The following is a 14,892-nucleotide window of genomic DNA, read 5'->3' as shown; positions in this document are numbered from 1 at the left end:
GGTAAATTTTTTCTTTCAAACAAGGGTTGCATCTTCTGCATATTTATTAGGATCTGAATTGTAAGCACAGCAGTATCACACTGAATTATATTCTTTCTTGAACTGAAATGCCCAGGTAAATAAAGAGGTACCAATAATAATCTACTTTGAGTTGTACAGCAGAGGACAAATGAAGGTAAACAAACAGCAGCAAAGGTTTACATACATAAAAGACAGTTTTTTAATATTCCCACATTTTGATAACAAGAGGTTATATAATGGTTAATCTAATGTGCAAATGATCAAGATGAATTTGTGAAGATACTTTACATCATCTAGTATCTGAACGTCTATAAAAGTAAAAATGAGAAGAGAGATATTAAAATGACCAAAAAAAAAAAAAAAACTGGTGAAGAAATGAGAAAAGAAAAAAGAAATGTATAATGGATTTTCAGAAGTTAATTAACTCTGTAGGTCACAAAATTTGCATTTAGCAAGAAGATTGACTTCTCCCTTAAAAGCTAACTTAACCTGTGTGAAAGAAAGGAATTGAAGTCAAAACTACACAGAGTGCAGTCTCAGACCTTGATGCTCTAAAAGACATTCGGTATTTCCCACTGGTTCTGTCACTAGAGTAATGCTCCATTTACATTATTTTCTCTGGAAAGCTGATTAAAAATGGGAGGAGTCTAGCATGCTCAGCTCAGAGTCACCACCACAGATGATTCCTTCACCTGAACTGTTACCCTGTGCCACAAGGCTTTGCACTGCTGGAACTGACAGCCTCTCTCTGTCACTTCCTTCACACTCATCTTTTGGCTACACCATGAATCCTGAGATGCTCGGCCTCCTGAGGTTCACACTTGCTGCTCCCTTATTTTCACTGGCTTTTACTTAAATATCTCACCCTTACTGAGTTGTCCCTGGTCACTCTAAGCTTCAACCTCTTCCCATCCTAATGATGGCCATATTCCCACCTTTATGCTCCTTTTTCACACCTCTCAGCCTACTACACGTTTTTAAACCTTAGCAAGCAGATTTCAAACACATAAAAATAACCTACAAACCAAAGAGTAAAAGTCATCAAAACCTCTGACGAGCTGCTACATATTCATAACTCCTACACTTTCCTTTCGGTCCTTAGGGAACTTTAAGTTCCATCAAGTCATGTTAAAAACAGGGTAGCAGAACAGGCCCAGGCTCTCTGCTGCTGTGGGTGAGGTTCTTAGTTTTAAGTCTAAGTGCCATCAGAAGCTCAGAACACAAAAAGCAGGTGAGTCATACTGCTTTGAAAGCTCAAAGGGCTCATGAAAACTTAATCCTTATTATTACATAACAATATTCATTCAGTGATAGGAAAAAAATCGCTAGTCATTTCTAAACACAACTTGTCAGAAAGGATTAGGTAAGTGATAGTAATACTTCAAGTTTCACCTCTCTTTATCTGGATTAATACATTTTAAATCAGCATTCAGTCAACCTCTGGGAAACAATATGCTAGAATATTCTAGAATGTGCTAAAATATACTAGAAGGATTGGAATAATCCCACCAAATAGGAAAAAAAAGTTAATTACACACATGTGAACACTGATAGATTAACAATTTAGGTTATTTGTAAATTAAACAAAGTAACTCAATTTCAAGGAAATTGATTTTACGAGTATTTGAAGAAAAGACCAGTTCAAAGCATTTTCTATTCATATGTGCTTTGGGATATAAGGCAGTAAATGATACTTATGAAGAAATATCAGCTTAAACATGGTATCTTTCTAGTTGTTTTTAAACTACTCTATATCAAGTGTATTCACTGTGATATTAACAGCAAAAAAGAGGACTTGTTTATACTTTCATTTATGTAACAGGCTTAATTTATAAAGTAAAGATAACTACATTAGAAATTACAGTATCAATTAACGTATAAATGAAAACCACTCATTCTCTCCAATTAGACTTAATATGGCATTAAGAATTTGACTTTCTTTTAGTAACTTACTTATGACGTTAAGACAATGCAGCAATTTTTCACCTAAAATATTAACTTCAGAATCACTGCTGTCCTTTCTCTTTACCTCAGAATGTATTTCTGCAAAGTAACACTGCCATAGCCCTGGGACTTGTTGGATATGTGGAAGGCAAATTGCCGATTCAGATTTTGAGGTCTCTTTTAGTGAGTGTTAGGAGCTGCGTTCTTTAATTCCTTCTTGGTCTGATGCATTTTTCTCCATTTATGAGTGGAAGAAACAAATGCTAGATAAGTGTTGACAGCCAACGCTCCAGGATTTTGCTACTGAAGAAGCTAACACTGTCATTTTCAGTGATTGCTTTAGGTAGGATGCCACATAATTGAAATTGATTTCATTAGAATCACTTAAAAAATCATAATAAATGGAAGGACCATACTGTTTATTTTAAGCAGAGATAAATACTCAGGCAAAATGCATTGAATCTGACTACAGAACCTCTAAACGGAAGTGAATAATTAAAAGAAATTCTGGAAATTGAAATGTCACTATTGAAAACTTAAAGGTAATATCAGAATGTACAACAAAACTGAATGAGCCCTATTTTCTTTTAGTTAATCATAAATAAGACGTTCTATTACGGAGGCAAAGGTTTTCCGGCAATGTTTAAAATCTGGTGACAATGCTTTAAGAACTCTAAAGGATTCAAACATGAATCTGAAGCACTAGAACAGACACGCATCTGTGAAGATAGAAGAGAATACAACATTCAATTACTACCAGGGAGTTCCTAGCCCACAAAGAACAGCCAGGTCGGAAAGAAAGGGTAGTTGCAAATCTCTAGTGAAAGAAAGAGTACAAGCGGACGTGTGTGATGGATGGCTAAAATTAATCAGCGCTCCATGGTGTGCGCAGGCATTGTTGTATTTCAGGTTAAGGTGCCAAGCCTCCCATTCATCAAGGCATCTTGTGGCAGACTTATCTGCCATTTGTTTTCATATATGTGGCTAAGTTATCTGGACCATAAATATTTTTAAAACATGAGTTGACACATAAAGGAAAAACCATCATTTTCTTACTTTTAATTTCTAATTAACAATTTGTCTGTAAAACATGTTTTAGCATATTAAATTTTTCTATTCTTAGGGCCCGGCAGCGTGGCCTAGCGGCTAAAGTCCTCGCCTTGAAAGCCCCGGGATCCCATATGGGCGCCGGTTCTAATCCCGGCAGCTCCACTTCCCATCCAGCTCCCTGCTTGTGGCCTGGGAAAGCAGTCGAGGGCGGCCCAAAGCTTTGGGACCCTGCACCCGTGTGGGAGACCCGGAAGAGGTTCCAGGTTCCCGGCATCGGACTGGCGCGCATCGGCCCGTTGAGGCTCACTTGGGGAGTGAAACATCGGATGGAAGATCTTCCTCTCTGTCTCTCCTCCTCTCTGTATATCCGGCTTTCCAATAATAATAAAAATCTTTAAAAAAAATATGTATTTAAATTTTTCTATTCTCAGCTTTAGCCTTTCTGAGTGCCTCTTAGAAATGACTTTTGCTTATCACTTATCCAGCGCAACAATGCAGAAGAAGCAAGCAAGCAAAGCAGGCAACCGAAATACTTGTAACTCAAAAGATGATTCTAATTAAGACAGGATCATGTTGAAGGAGTCAATATAAACTCAAACTCTCAAATGCTCATAATCTTTTCAAATATTACTCAGGTTAAAGTACATTTTGGATTTAGGATTCCAAAGGGCTCACTTATCTGACAAGAACAGGAGTACATTAAATCTGCATAATGTGTTTTAGAAGCACTTTGCATATTAGACACTAAGCAGGTATTAACTGTTGCTTCTAACCTACCAGTTTTCTAAATCTTTCCTCTGCAGCTTGATTCCCATTAGAGAGAAAAGTAGCTTCAACAAAAAATCTCTTGTTTCCCAGAAAAGCTACTTATTTCTCTGTATAAACGGATGAGAAACTGTGCAAAAAGGATTCATACATTTACCAGAGAATCTTGCATTGGCGTTTCGCTTGAATTTTCATTTCATAAAATGATTATAGGTTTTTTCCCATTTATAAATCCAATTACCCAATAGTAGAAATAGAAATGAGTGCTTCCTAATTTCCTATTTAACTGATATTGACAAATCACTTTAAGCTGTCTGAATCTCACTTGTTTGTAAATGGAAATAACACTAATAATACAAGCTAAAATGCATTGGTAGCCATAAGTTACGCAGAATAAACAAAACCAGTGGGAATATTCTGAGTAACATAAAATATGTGAACATTGTACTTTGTTATAGAAACTAATTGTTACTTTATCATTCCTTACTCATGTAAAAAGATACTATTCTGTAGTAGCTTGGGAATTTGTTATGAAGGTTTTCCAATTTTTGAAAAAAAAGTTCTCATAATAAAGAACTAGAGATTACAGCAAAATTCAGAGACCCTGTAGTTCAGACAATTTCGTTTTCCATACGATGGCAGTGAAATCATGAAGGCTAAAAATGAAAGTATACATACAAAACTGCAAATGATGGTGGAAAAGGGACTAACTGAGGACAGCTTGTGCGTCCTGGTCTATGCTCAATATATTTTTGGCTACAGCTTCTAGAGCACAATAAGAACTAGAGGAAGGGATAAAGGAATTCTCAGAGTTGGTCAACGTTTGGTTATGTTATTAGCAGTCATTTTAATCACTCATTTTGTTCCCTTTGCCAATTATAAAATAGTAATTATGATGATAACCAAGTAAGCTTAGATTGTGTTATTTATTTAGAGATACTTATGTGATAGCTCTTATGTGATAGCTCTAAAAGCATGTATTAATGTTAACAGACATACACTTTCTACATACTACACTGTGTTGAATGTCAATTACACATTAATAAAATGACCTTTTAAAGAGAAAGGAGGGGCTGCCATTGGGGCACAAGGGTTAATACACTGACTTCAAGGATGGAGCGAAGTACACTTTGAGCTTTGTGTGCTCTGCTTCCCATCTTGCACCCTGCTAATGCCTGGGAAAGTAGCAAATGGTATCCCAAATACATGGACCATGGATCCATGACAGAGATCTAGATGGAGTTCCATGCTACCTGCACTGACCTCACCCAGCCCTGTTCACCAATACGGCCAGGTGGGGAGTGAGCAAGCCAATCAATTATCTGTGTCTCCTTGTCTCTATCAGTAAAATAAATAATCTTTAAAAAGATGATTATCTTCCCATTACTTTTCTGATGAGACAAGTTACATTAGTGAATGTAATCTTTTAATAACATTTAATAAATTGTGTCACTATTTGTCACCATCTGCATTACTTAATAACCAGGTATTTTCCAAATGGCTGAAGCATGACACTAACATATCAGACATGGGTACAACTGCAAACTGCCTTACTGTAACAGAGAATACAAAGCTCACTGATTACTGCAACAATTCACATTGGAACCAGCCTGTAAGAAAGCAACAAAGTCTACTGTGGGAAGCACAATTCAAAGATAGTCTTTCAAAGAACTCCCATTCTTATCCCTGGATCATGTAAATGTGATTCAAAACCACACACCTGTATACTGTCAGTTTATATAACAGTCCTTAAAATAGGTTATCCTGACATCAGATAGGAAAGTCTTTTCCAAGTGGTAGGAGAAAAGAAAGTCAGATATTCAACACACATGAAATATTCGATGTGCAGGTACTGGTTTTGAAGATGGAGACACAGAGTAAAAAGGTATGCTGGTAACCTAGTGGAACTGAGAGACAGCTATAGCTGACAGCAAGAAGTGGGCCCGTCAGATACACAGCTGCACAGAACTAAATCAGCCTGGTAGTGGATTGCTCCCCAGAGCGTCCAGGCAAGAGTTCAGACTGATCATCTAACTTCTGACCTACACAACTGTGACATAATAAACATGACTTGCTGAAAGATAACTGGTGGTGGCAATGTGCTATACAATAGCAATACAAATCTGATACACTGACCACCAATCAAACTATGCATAAACTTGGATCCAAAAGTCTTATTGCTGAATTTTTCTCTAATTCTTCAGTTTATACACTGAGTCCAAAGTGGTTTATCGAGCAACGGTTGTAAAACAAATGAATAATGAAACTGGAAACAACTAAAATATCCACAAAGAACTGTTTGGTTAAGTTGTGTAAATGCACAAAGTGAAATATTCTGTATCCATCAGAAAGACAAGGCGGAACTATAAAGATAGCCACAAAACAATGAAAACACCCAAAGTTATATGAATAAGAGAAAGCATCAAGATCTCAAAGACTGCTATGCTACGATTCTTCTCAAAACTAAATTTAAAAAGTCTACATAACATTAATGTGCCTGCATTAAACAACTTCACGAAAATTTAAAAAACAAATCTATGCATAGATATCAGCTTTGGCATGCAATTAGACTGTTGAATAGAAGGTTTTCATTTGTTTTCTATCATTTCCTTTTGAATTTCCTAATAAAGATTATCATTCTAATGTAAAGTATAAACAGAGGTTATAATTCACTGCCATAAGAGACATTTGCCTGGCTCTCACACAAAACTCCTGATTTATTCAACTTAAGGATATCTTTGGAATATCCATCCATGCTCTTGAGCTGTCCACAGTAAGCTGAAAATCACCTTTCTTGATCGAATCTGCTTTTCTCCCACAATTTGTGTCTCAGTAATATTTATTAACCAAGGATTTCATCTGCACCTATATAAATGTTAATGTACATTTATAATATTTACACATCCTACTTTAGTTGCACTAATATAAGACACAGCTGTCTTCAAATTTTTTTGGATCACATTATTTTGACTAAACTGAAATCTACTTTACCAAAATTATCATAAATAGTGTCAACTACTCAAATGTATAATGTATCTAAACAGTGCCTCCTTAGTGAGGATGAGTATATAATCTAAGCATATTGTAGTTTACAGTAATATAGAGAACATTCTAATAGCAAGCAAAATGAAACATTTAAATAGGCCTATATGATGGAAGAAATACCTAAAGAGTATTTAACTGGACATCTATAATAGGCTTATCTAACATATTTTAATTAAAGTAAAAAAATAAATTTCTGATACCATTACACTTCTAAAACAAGTAATTGTTAGAAGTAAAGCAAATCCATGATATTAAATATTATATTATAAACCTTAAGAAGTCAAATTTTACTTCTGATTGCACTTTTACACAGGGAAGACATTTTCTACAACGGCAACAACAAAAACCCTAAAAACATATTAAAGCAGGTCAGAAAGAAATAAGCAAATTCCTAGGCAGATTGTATTTTTGTTCACATATGAAATTCATACATCATCTGCAAACCATTGTACCACAAAATGACTAAGTGATGGCAACTCAACAAGTTTATTTACATTTGGATTCCATATAAGCTTAGCCTCATGCAAAAAAAAATCATATTTTCAAAATGTGCTGTTTCATAAGGTCTCCTGTGAGAAAGTTCATGGAAAGCATTATGGAAGAATTCTGGATAGATTTCAAAACTTTTTGCACTAAAATGTATTGACTTTCTAAGTTCCTTTTTCCATGACATTGTTGAAGTATCTTCATATAATCATGAAAAAGTTAATGATGAGAAATAATACACAATGTACTCAAGACAGTACTATCACTGTCACAAAGTAAAACTAAGTAGACATTTTATAAACAGATACTGCACTTAAACATAATTGAATTCCATGTACAGCTACACTCTAATAATAAACCTCAAAAGATATTGGCTGACATTTTCTGGAAAACAGAAAAGTGTTATAGCCTATAAAAATATTGAGTATATATCCAAGCTCTTTGTTACCGGAAAAATGTTAAACAAAATCCTTGGAAACTTTACAGGGGTAGATCAAAGAGATTGAACATATAGAAGTAATAAAACATAACATTACAATGTCGTCAAGCAAGCCTTTGAAATCACATTACCTGGAACCAGTTCCATAATGATATAGACAGGCTGTCTTTGTGTGCAAACTCCTATAAGTTTGACAATATTGGGATGATCATATTGCTTGAGAATTCTGGATAAGAGAAAAATTTTGGGAATGGTTATCATCTGAACAGGAAAATATTAATACAGGTGACAAAGCGTCAATTATTTAACCAACTGAAGCATTCAATTAAAAATAATCCAACTAAAACACGAGGAATCATGCTAAATAAGGATAGCTTAGTTTGTTGAAAATATGAAGAACTAATTTTCAAAGTTTGGTTTTAGCCACCACTACAAAAAAATATGACTGCAATATACTAGTGAACCAAAAAATGTGGGCCGTGAGGGAAGCATTTTGCTGTATATGTATACACTTGATTTTACAGCACATAACAGTAAGAAATCATCTCACACTGGCAAATTCTACCAACTAATCACTTCGCTAGATTTCTTAAGAGCTCAATATTTTCTTGATGTCTATCATCAATTTCAAATGTAAAAACATACAAGTCTTGGAAAAGTTAGCAAAAGGTTAAAAGCCAATTACCCAACTGGGTTTCAGCACAGACTTAAGCTGAAGCACAGTACATTTAGTTTGCACATGGCCAAATTTCATGAGAAGATTATTAAAGCAGAACAGATTCATTAATAGGACTCCAAAGATGAAGTAAAATAGATCAGATTCCCACAGAGGTTGACCTGCCAGGATTATTCACCAAATTTAATATCTTCTTATCCTAAGTTATAAAATCACTCATATTTAAATACTGCATTATTCTTTAAGATAATGCAAAAACAACTTTAGAGACAGAAAACATGAATAGTTAAACCAGGGGTAGGTCTGAGGAAAACATTCTATATTAAAAAGATACAGTGATTTATAAATGAAAAGACAAGACTAAGGAGAATTATAGTTAAGGGAAGTACTCTCTCAGTAAGCTTCTATCTTATACTAGAAATTCAAAAGGAAGTTTTAAATATGTTTGGCTTTAATCAAAACTTTTCATTTCTTAGGTTTAAAGTTTGAAAGTACTCTAAAAAATGGCACAACACAGATAATCTGAACTCATAGAAAATTACACGTTTTACAATAAAGCAATCACATTAGAAACCATCTAAGTACTTTTGGAGTCAATGTTAGACATAAGTTTTTATCTTAAGAATATACGAATAACTGCAAAATAATGGAACTATAATTTCAGTCATCAGAGTATGCATTTATCATGAGAATTTACTCTGAATTGCCAACACCTTACGATTTACAACTTCTTCTGTAGATGACTTTAAATATATACACACAATGGAATCCATTCCCACCCATAGGCACTTTAGATGATAAATGAAGTAATGTACACAGAAATGTGCTGTGCAGGATAACTAGTTCCCCACTGTCCCACTGTGTTTTCTCTTGATACCTTGAAACCTGCAGATCCATGTACGTTCACCCCCTCCCATGCATCCTTTCATCAAACAGCCCAACTCCCACACATATGTCCATGAGCTGGTACTGTACCATTTCTTTTGCTTTATGCTTTTTGTGTATTCTCCATTTTAGCACTAACAAGCTGGTTTTAACTGTCTGCAGTATGGAGTAGCAAGGTGAAACATCACGTTTTTCGTTAATAATAGGAGAGGAGAACATCGTCTCAAAAGATTGATTGGAAGATGAAAACTATGCAAATGTTGGAGCAAATACATGACTCTACGCTGAAGAAGAAATCTGACAATCTCATAATAGAAAGTTATCAGCTGGGAAAAGAAGAACCAAAGTGATAATACCCAAACAGGGTAGGAGATACATAATTTTATATCTAAATGTATATTCATATACATGGATTTCAAAAATGTTTGCATTTAGATAAATTCATATTTTAATTTAATTTTCTAAGGATGTTTTGAAGTATTCTTACTTAAATTATTTTATGTATATAATACAGTAACATTTTTATTATAAGGGCAATAACATTGTACATATACATAACATTGTATATACACATATAGTTTTAAGTACATGTGATAAAAACAAAAACATTGCAACATTTGACAACAGAAAGAATATCACTGCTGTTTAACACTACTGTTTTTGTTTTTACTGTCTATTTTACAGCCCTCTGCCTCCAAACAGAAAATTTGGTTTCCATTGTCAAAGGGCGTGCTTATGCAGTTTCAGAAAGTGCATACTTCTACTTGAGCAAATCACACATTACTTTCACACTTGCCTTTTGATGAATTATAAATACATTATAATGAATAATAAATACATGATAATGAATTATAAATAAATAGTGTATTACTTTACAGTACTCACTTTGCTTCTTGTAAAAATTTTATTTTCAATTCCTGAGGAAGATCTTCTTTGCAAGTTTTAACAGCCACAGGAGTTTTATCCTTTAATGTGCCCTTATATACTTCACCAAAATTTCCCTGAAAATACAAACACATGCTTTGCTTGTAGTGTTAGACTGTAATAATTTTTTTTGCCAAATAGTACCCTTTTAGGTTCATTCAGAATTTTGAGTGGAAAAAAAAAGACTGGTCATGTTATTACTACAGCCTGGCCCAACACAACCAGGAGGAGCTTTTAATCCTATGAGAAAACTGGAGAGGAAAAGAAATGGAGTTAAAATTGAAAAAGAAAATATGTCAAAATAAAAGCTAAAGTTGATGCTATAAGTTTCATTCCATCTACTTCATATACCTTTCTTAAACTCCATATTTTATTAGTTTAAAATTTATGTTAGTGTTTAGAAATAAAAATCCTGAAGGGTATGTGCTATGACTGATACATATAATGGCAGTTAGTTGGAGAATAAGAAAGTTCAGTAGGATCTGGGTTCTTGGGCCCGTCTGTGTGGTGGGTGCTGGGTCCATGAGCCCCGGGGGTAGGGATCCCTACAGGATCCTGGTTGGGTGGCCCAGGGCATCAATGGCACCAGGGGAAGCTCATTGGCCACCCAGGGTCATGCTTATGGAGGGTTGGTGTGTGGGCTTGCAAGGGTATGGTGATGGCACAGGTGAGGGTGTGTGGGGGCCTAGGGTCTCATGTCTAGGATTGGTGGACTGACCATATGGTTCTTGTGTCAAAGCCGGGCCTCCTCAATGGCAAGAATAGAGAAGTGGACAGCTGGCCCAAATGCATATGGAAGATATGGCAGCTCATTGGGGCCTGCATAAGCCATCTGGTACCATAGCAGAGGAAGGAGGACAAACACATTGGACAACTACCCCAGCCAAATGATGACAGCAAATATCTGTATGAATGGAGACTCTAAGATAGACCATGCCAAGCAATGGACATTTGAAGGGGTTCCTCGCCCTTGAATCGATGAGATTGACAGCATTCCAAAACTAGTGAAATCACTCGGGCAGAACCCTCAGAGCATGTGCCACACTGAGGACCCTGGGTTGTTATCAGGTGCTTGCTCCCCATCACCAGGTACTGGGGCACTTGGGAGGCTGGATATAGCTTCCCCTTATCTCTCCCCTTCCCCAGATACAGGAAGAAGAAATAGAAAACTTTGAAACAATGATCACACACACTTTTCCTCAATCATTCCCATCCCGAGCAACTATGTAAACATCATCAAAAATTTCAAAAAATAATTTTTTTTTTAGTAAAATAAAGTTCAGTAGGAGAAAGACACTGGGTCACAGCAAAGAGGTGTGTTCAACTTCAAAATCTCAAGCCACGGTCACAGGCTTGTCAGTGTCTGAAAATACCAGACAGAGAGAGTGAGGCCTTCCTCCAATGTCAATGTCATGCATAATGAATGGAATGTTACTAAACATATGAACCTGTAATCTTAATGGTGGGAACCCATTTTCATTTTGAATGCAATTACTTACAGTATGTTTAAAAAGAGAAGGAACATTAAAATCATTTGTTAAGACACATTAGTATGATGGAAACACTCCCTCTCCAATGGGGGAAATGCTACCTAATCTCCAGGCCCATTTCCTGCACCCCTCATTCAAGATGACTTTGTTGATAGCGCCAAAAGGATGTCTCTCATTTTTAATACCTATTATCCCTTTATATCTTTGTAATGGCTTCTGCTCTGTATAGGACTTGGTGCATCCTAGCTTTCTCAAAATTTTGAACATTCTAAAAGTATTTCAACTCTATCAATTGTTGGTCAAGGGGGAATCTCCAGTCAAAAGAGTGCTTCCTCAGAGCACCCCTTCTCCATCCAAAGTGGTCTGAGGAAGCTTCAGACAATCCTACACACTCCTTGATTCAACAAGTAAAATTCAACTCCGGGTACTGAGCTTATTTATGTGCATGGGGACAGATTTCACTACGTCTCTTTTTCCTTTTCATGGCAGTCATCATGGGACCTCAGTGAATCCCTGCCTCTCCCTTTCCAAACCTGGTATAAGATTTATCTGGACCTGAGATAATATTTCCAATGACGTGATACATTGTAATTCTAGAAGAAACTTGAAAATCTCAATGAGTACTTCAAAATCTCTAGAGTACTATTTCACTTTTTCTGGGTTATCATATATAACCAGACATAATGTAAGACTGTTGGAAATTTATTTAAACTTCTATTACTTCATAGTTTCTTTTCAACTCTCAGTACAATTGTCTTAGCTTTACTGTGCTATAATGAAATTCTTTCAGCTATTAGTCCTTCCAGGAAAAAATATTTGTATCCTCTTTAAATTCATGAATTGTTTTTAAACCTTTCTAAGATTTCACACATCTAAGTAAGCATTATATAGTATTACCAACAGGTGTGGTATTAGGTATTCTATGTTAGTGTACAATTATCTCGCTTTGTGCTAGAATGTATGAAACTATTTGCAGAAACAGATTTGTAACATGCACAGCATACAGAAACAGTTTGGGTTATTTAGCTCAGTGAATTGCATACCTTGCCCAGTAATTCTCCCAATATGACATCTTCATGATTGAGAATCCATTTCTTATCCTACAGAAAAAAAAAAAACACTGTGATTTAGTTCAAAAGCACACTTTCTAAAAGAGGCATCTGAGTCAGCAGGAAAAACATATAAGGAACATTTCATCCAGACCATTCATTATACTGAAGGTGCTGCAAAATACTTGTAAGAAATGTTCCTATGCAATAGGATATTAAGATTTACCTTTGAGCAAGTTGTATCAGAAATTTCAGTCTTCAAACTGATAGTAGCCTATAGTCAGAACATAGCATATACTTCACACCTACCATAAGGCACACCTATGCTGTCTCTCATTTCAAAAAGTAAAATTTTCCCCCAATACATTAGTACACCGAGTTCTATGATGCAAAATTTCCAGTTCTAATTTAATCTTACAGAATTACTTTTCCACCCAAACCTTGTTACCGAAGACCTATTTTACTACATATGTTTAAGATTTACAGATGTCTATGATGAAACATGTAGTCCCACACCTTTCTCAAGCATTTGCTTGCAGCACAGTATAGCAACAAACATCAAGTATGACATCATAGGGATGCACATGCCCAGTGAGGCAAACCCGCCAAGGTGAAAGCGCTTCCCACTCTGTGATTTCAAGTACTTACTACTATTTAGGAAATATTTTAACACGTGAAAAAGAAAATCTTGACTATTAAGCAACACAAGAGTAAAATGCTGGAAGGGCAAATACATATGAGTGATAAATAAAAAGAAGAGAAAATAAATGAAGCATGGAAAAGAAATAGGGAAGGAAGGAAAAGGGAAGAGAAGATGGAAAGCAAAGAGCAAACACAAGGAGATGGGCAGAGTAAAGCAGGAGAGGGGAGGCCAAACGGAAGATCCTAGAATGAAATAGTTCATCCTTTCTTCCTTTTTTCAATTGGATTTTGTTGTTGTTATTGTTACAGTAATCCTATCCCCTATGCCAGATTGAAATGTAATTCTAAACTAACTATAAATCAATTATTCATGCCTCTTGAAGAAAAAGGAACCATGGTATAAAACACACTGGGCAGCCACTTGAAGAACGCACCTGCTGAGACACACAATTCTGATAGACAGGTGACATACTTATTTTTAAAATTCAGGTGTTTATATATGTACTATCTTTCTGTCTTAATGCAAAGTTAAAGCTATAAATGTTCTAGCATAAAACACAGAAAAATACCTTCGTGATAGCAAAAATTTGTTAGGTACAAAAAAGACAAAGTAAAAGAAGAAAATGAACTCTTGAGTACCAAAGCTAATATTTGTTCACGCTGATTTACCATTTTACAAATGAAAATGCAAGCTATAAGGTGAGAAAACATTTCTGCAATACTTCTACTTGATTTAAAGAAAGTATATACAGAATATATAGGGAACTCGTATACTTCAAGAACAATCAAATTTTAAGACATTTTGTAAAAAAAATCTAACAAAGGAAATAAATAAACAGTCTAAATCCTACCAACAGATAAGGACTCTTGTTGGTTAGCAGTGGCTTACTAAACACAAATCACAACAAGACAGCAATTCCCCCTGCCAGAACATTAAAACTAAAAGGATTAGTAATTTCTTGAACACAGGAGATTGTGGAGTGACTGGAGTCCTTATACACTGCTTGTGAAGATACAAAATAGCACTGTTATTTTCTCTTTTTTTCTTTTTTAAAAATTTATTCATTAATTACATTGTATTATGTGACACAGTTTCATAGGTACTGGGATTCCCCCCACCCATCCCCAAACCCTCCCCCCATGGGAGGGTTTGCACCTTGTTGCATAACCACAGTTCAAGTTCAGAGAGATTCCCTCATTGCAAGCATATACCAAACACAGAGTCCAGCATCTTATTGTCCAGTCAAGTTCAACGGCTTTTTAGGGAGACCCTCTCTGGTCTGAAGGCCGAGCCAGCAGAGTATCATCCCGATCAATTAAAAGCTCCAACATACCATCAGCAACAATTTACATCGTTATGGAATTAACTGACATAGCACTGTTATTTTCTAAAGCAATTTGAAACTTTTATGAAGCTCAACAGATCGTATGATTCATAAAATTATATTCCTTTGTGTTAACACAAGAAAAATGAAA

General features: G+C 35.5%; 1 protein-coding gene across 5 annotated transcripts in view; it reads right to left on the bottom strand.

Annotated features, from left to right (window-relative positions):
- The window catches only part of FER (FER tyrosine kinase), a 254,067-nt gene that overhangs the window by 77,232 nt on the left and 161,943 nt on the right, over positions 1-14,892 (bottom strand). For all 5 annotated transcript variants that reach the window (XM_058656235.1, XM_058656233.1, XM_058656234.1 and 2 more), the window contains 3 exons: positions 12,769-12,825; positions 10,197-10,312; positions 7,882-7,976 (listed from right to left, as the gene is read on the bottom strand). In XM_058656235.1, coding sequence (XP_058512218.1) covers positions 7,882-7,976; positions 10,197-10,312; positions 12,769-12,825 — 268 coding nt within the window. The remainder of the gene's footprint in view (positions 1-7,881; positions 7,977-10,196; positions 10,313-12,768; positions 12,826-14,892) is intronic.

Source organism: Ochotona princeps, chromosome 28 (assembly GCF_030435755.1).
Source record: "Ochotona princeps isolate mOchPri1 chromosome 28, mOchPri1.hap1, whole genome shotgun sequence".
NCBI classification, from domain to species: Eukaryota; Metazoa; Chordata; class Mammalia; order Lagomorpha; family Ochotonidae; genus Ochotona; species Ochotona princeps.
The sequence above is the reverse complement of the archived record's forward strand: the minus strand, read 5'-3'. Positions and strand labels throughout refer to the sequence as shown.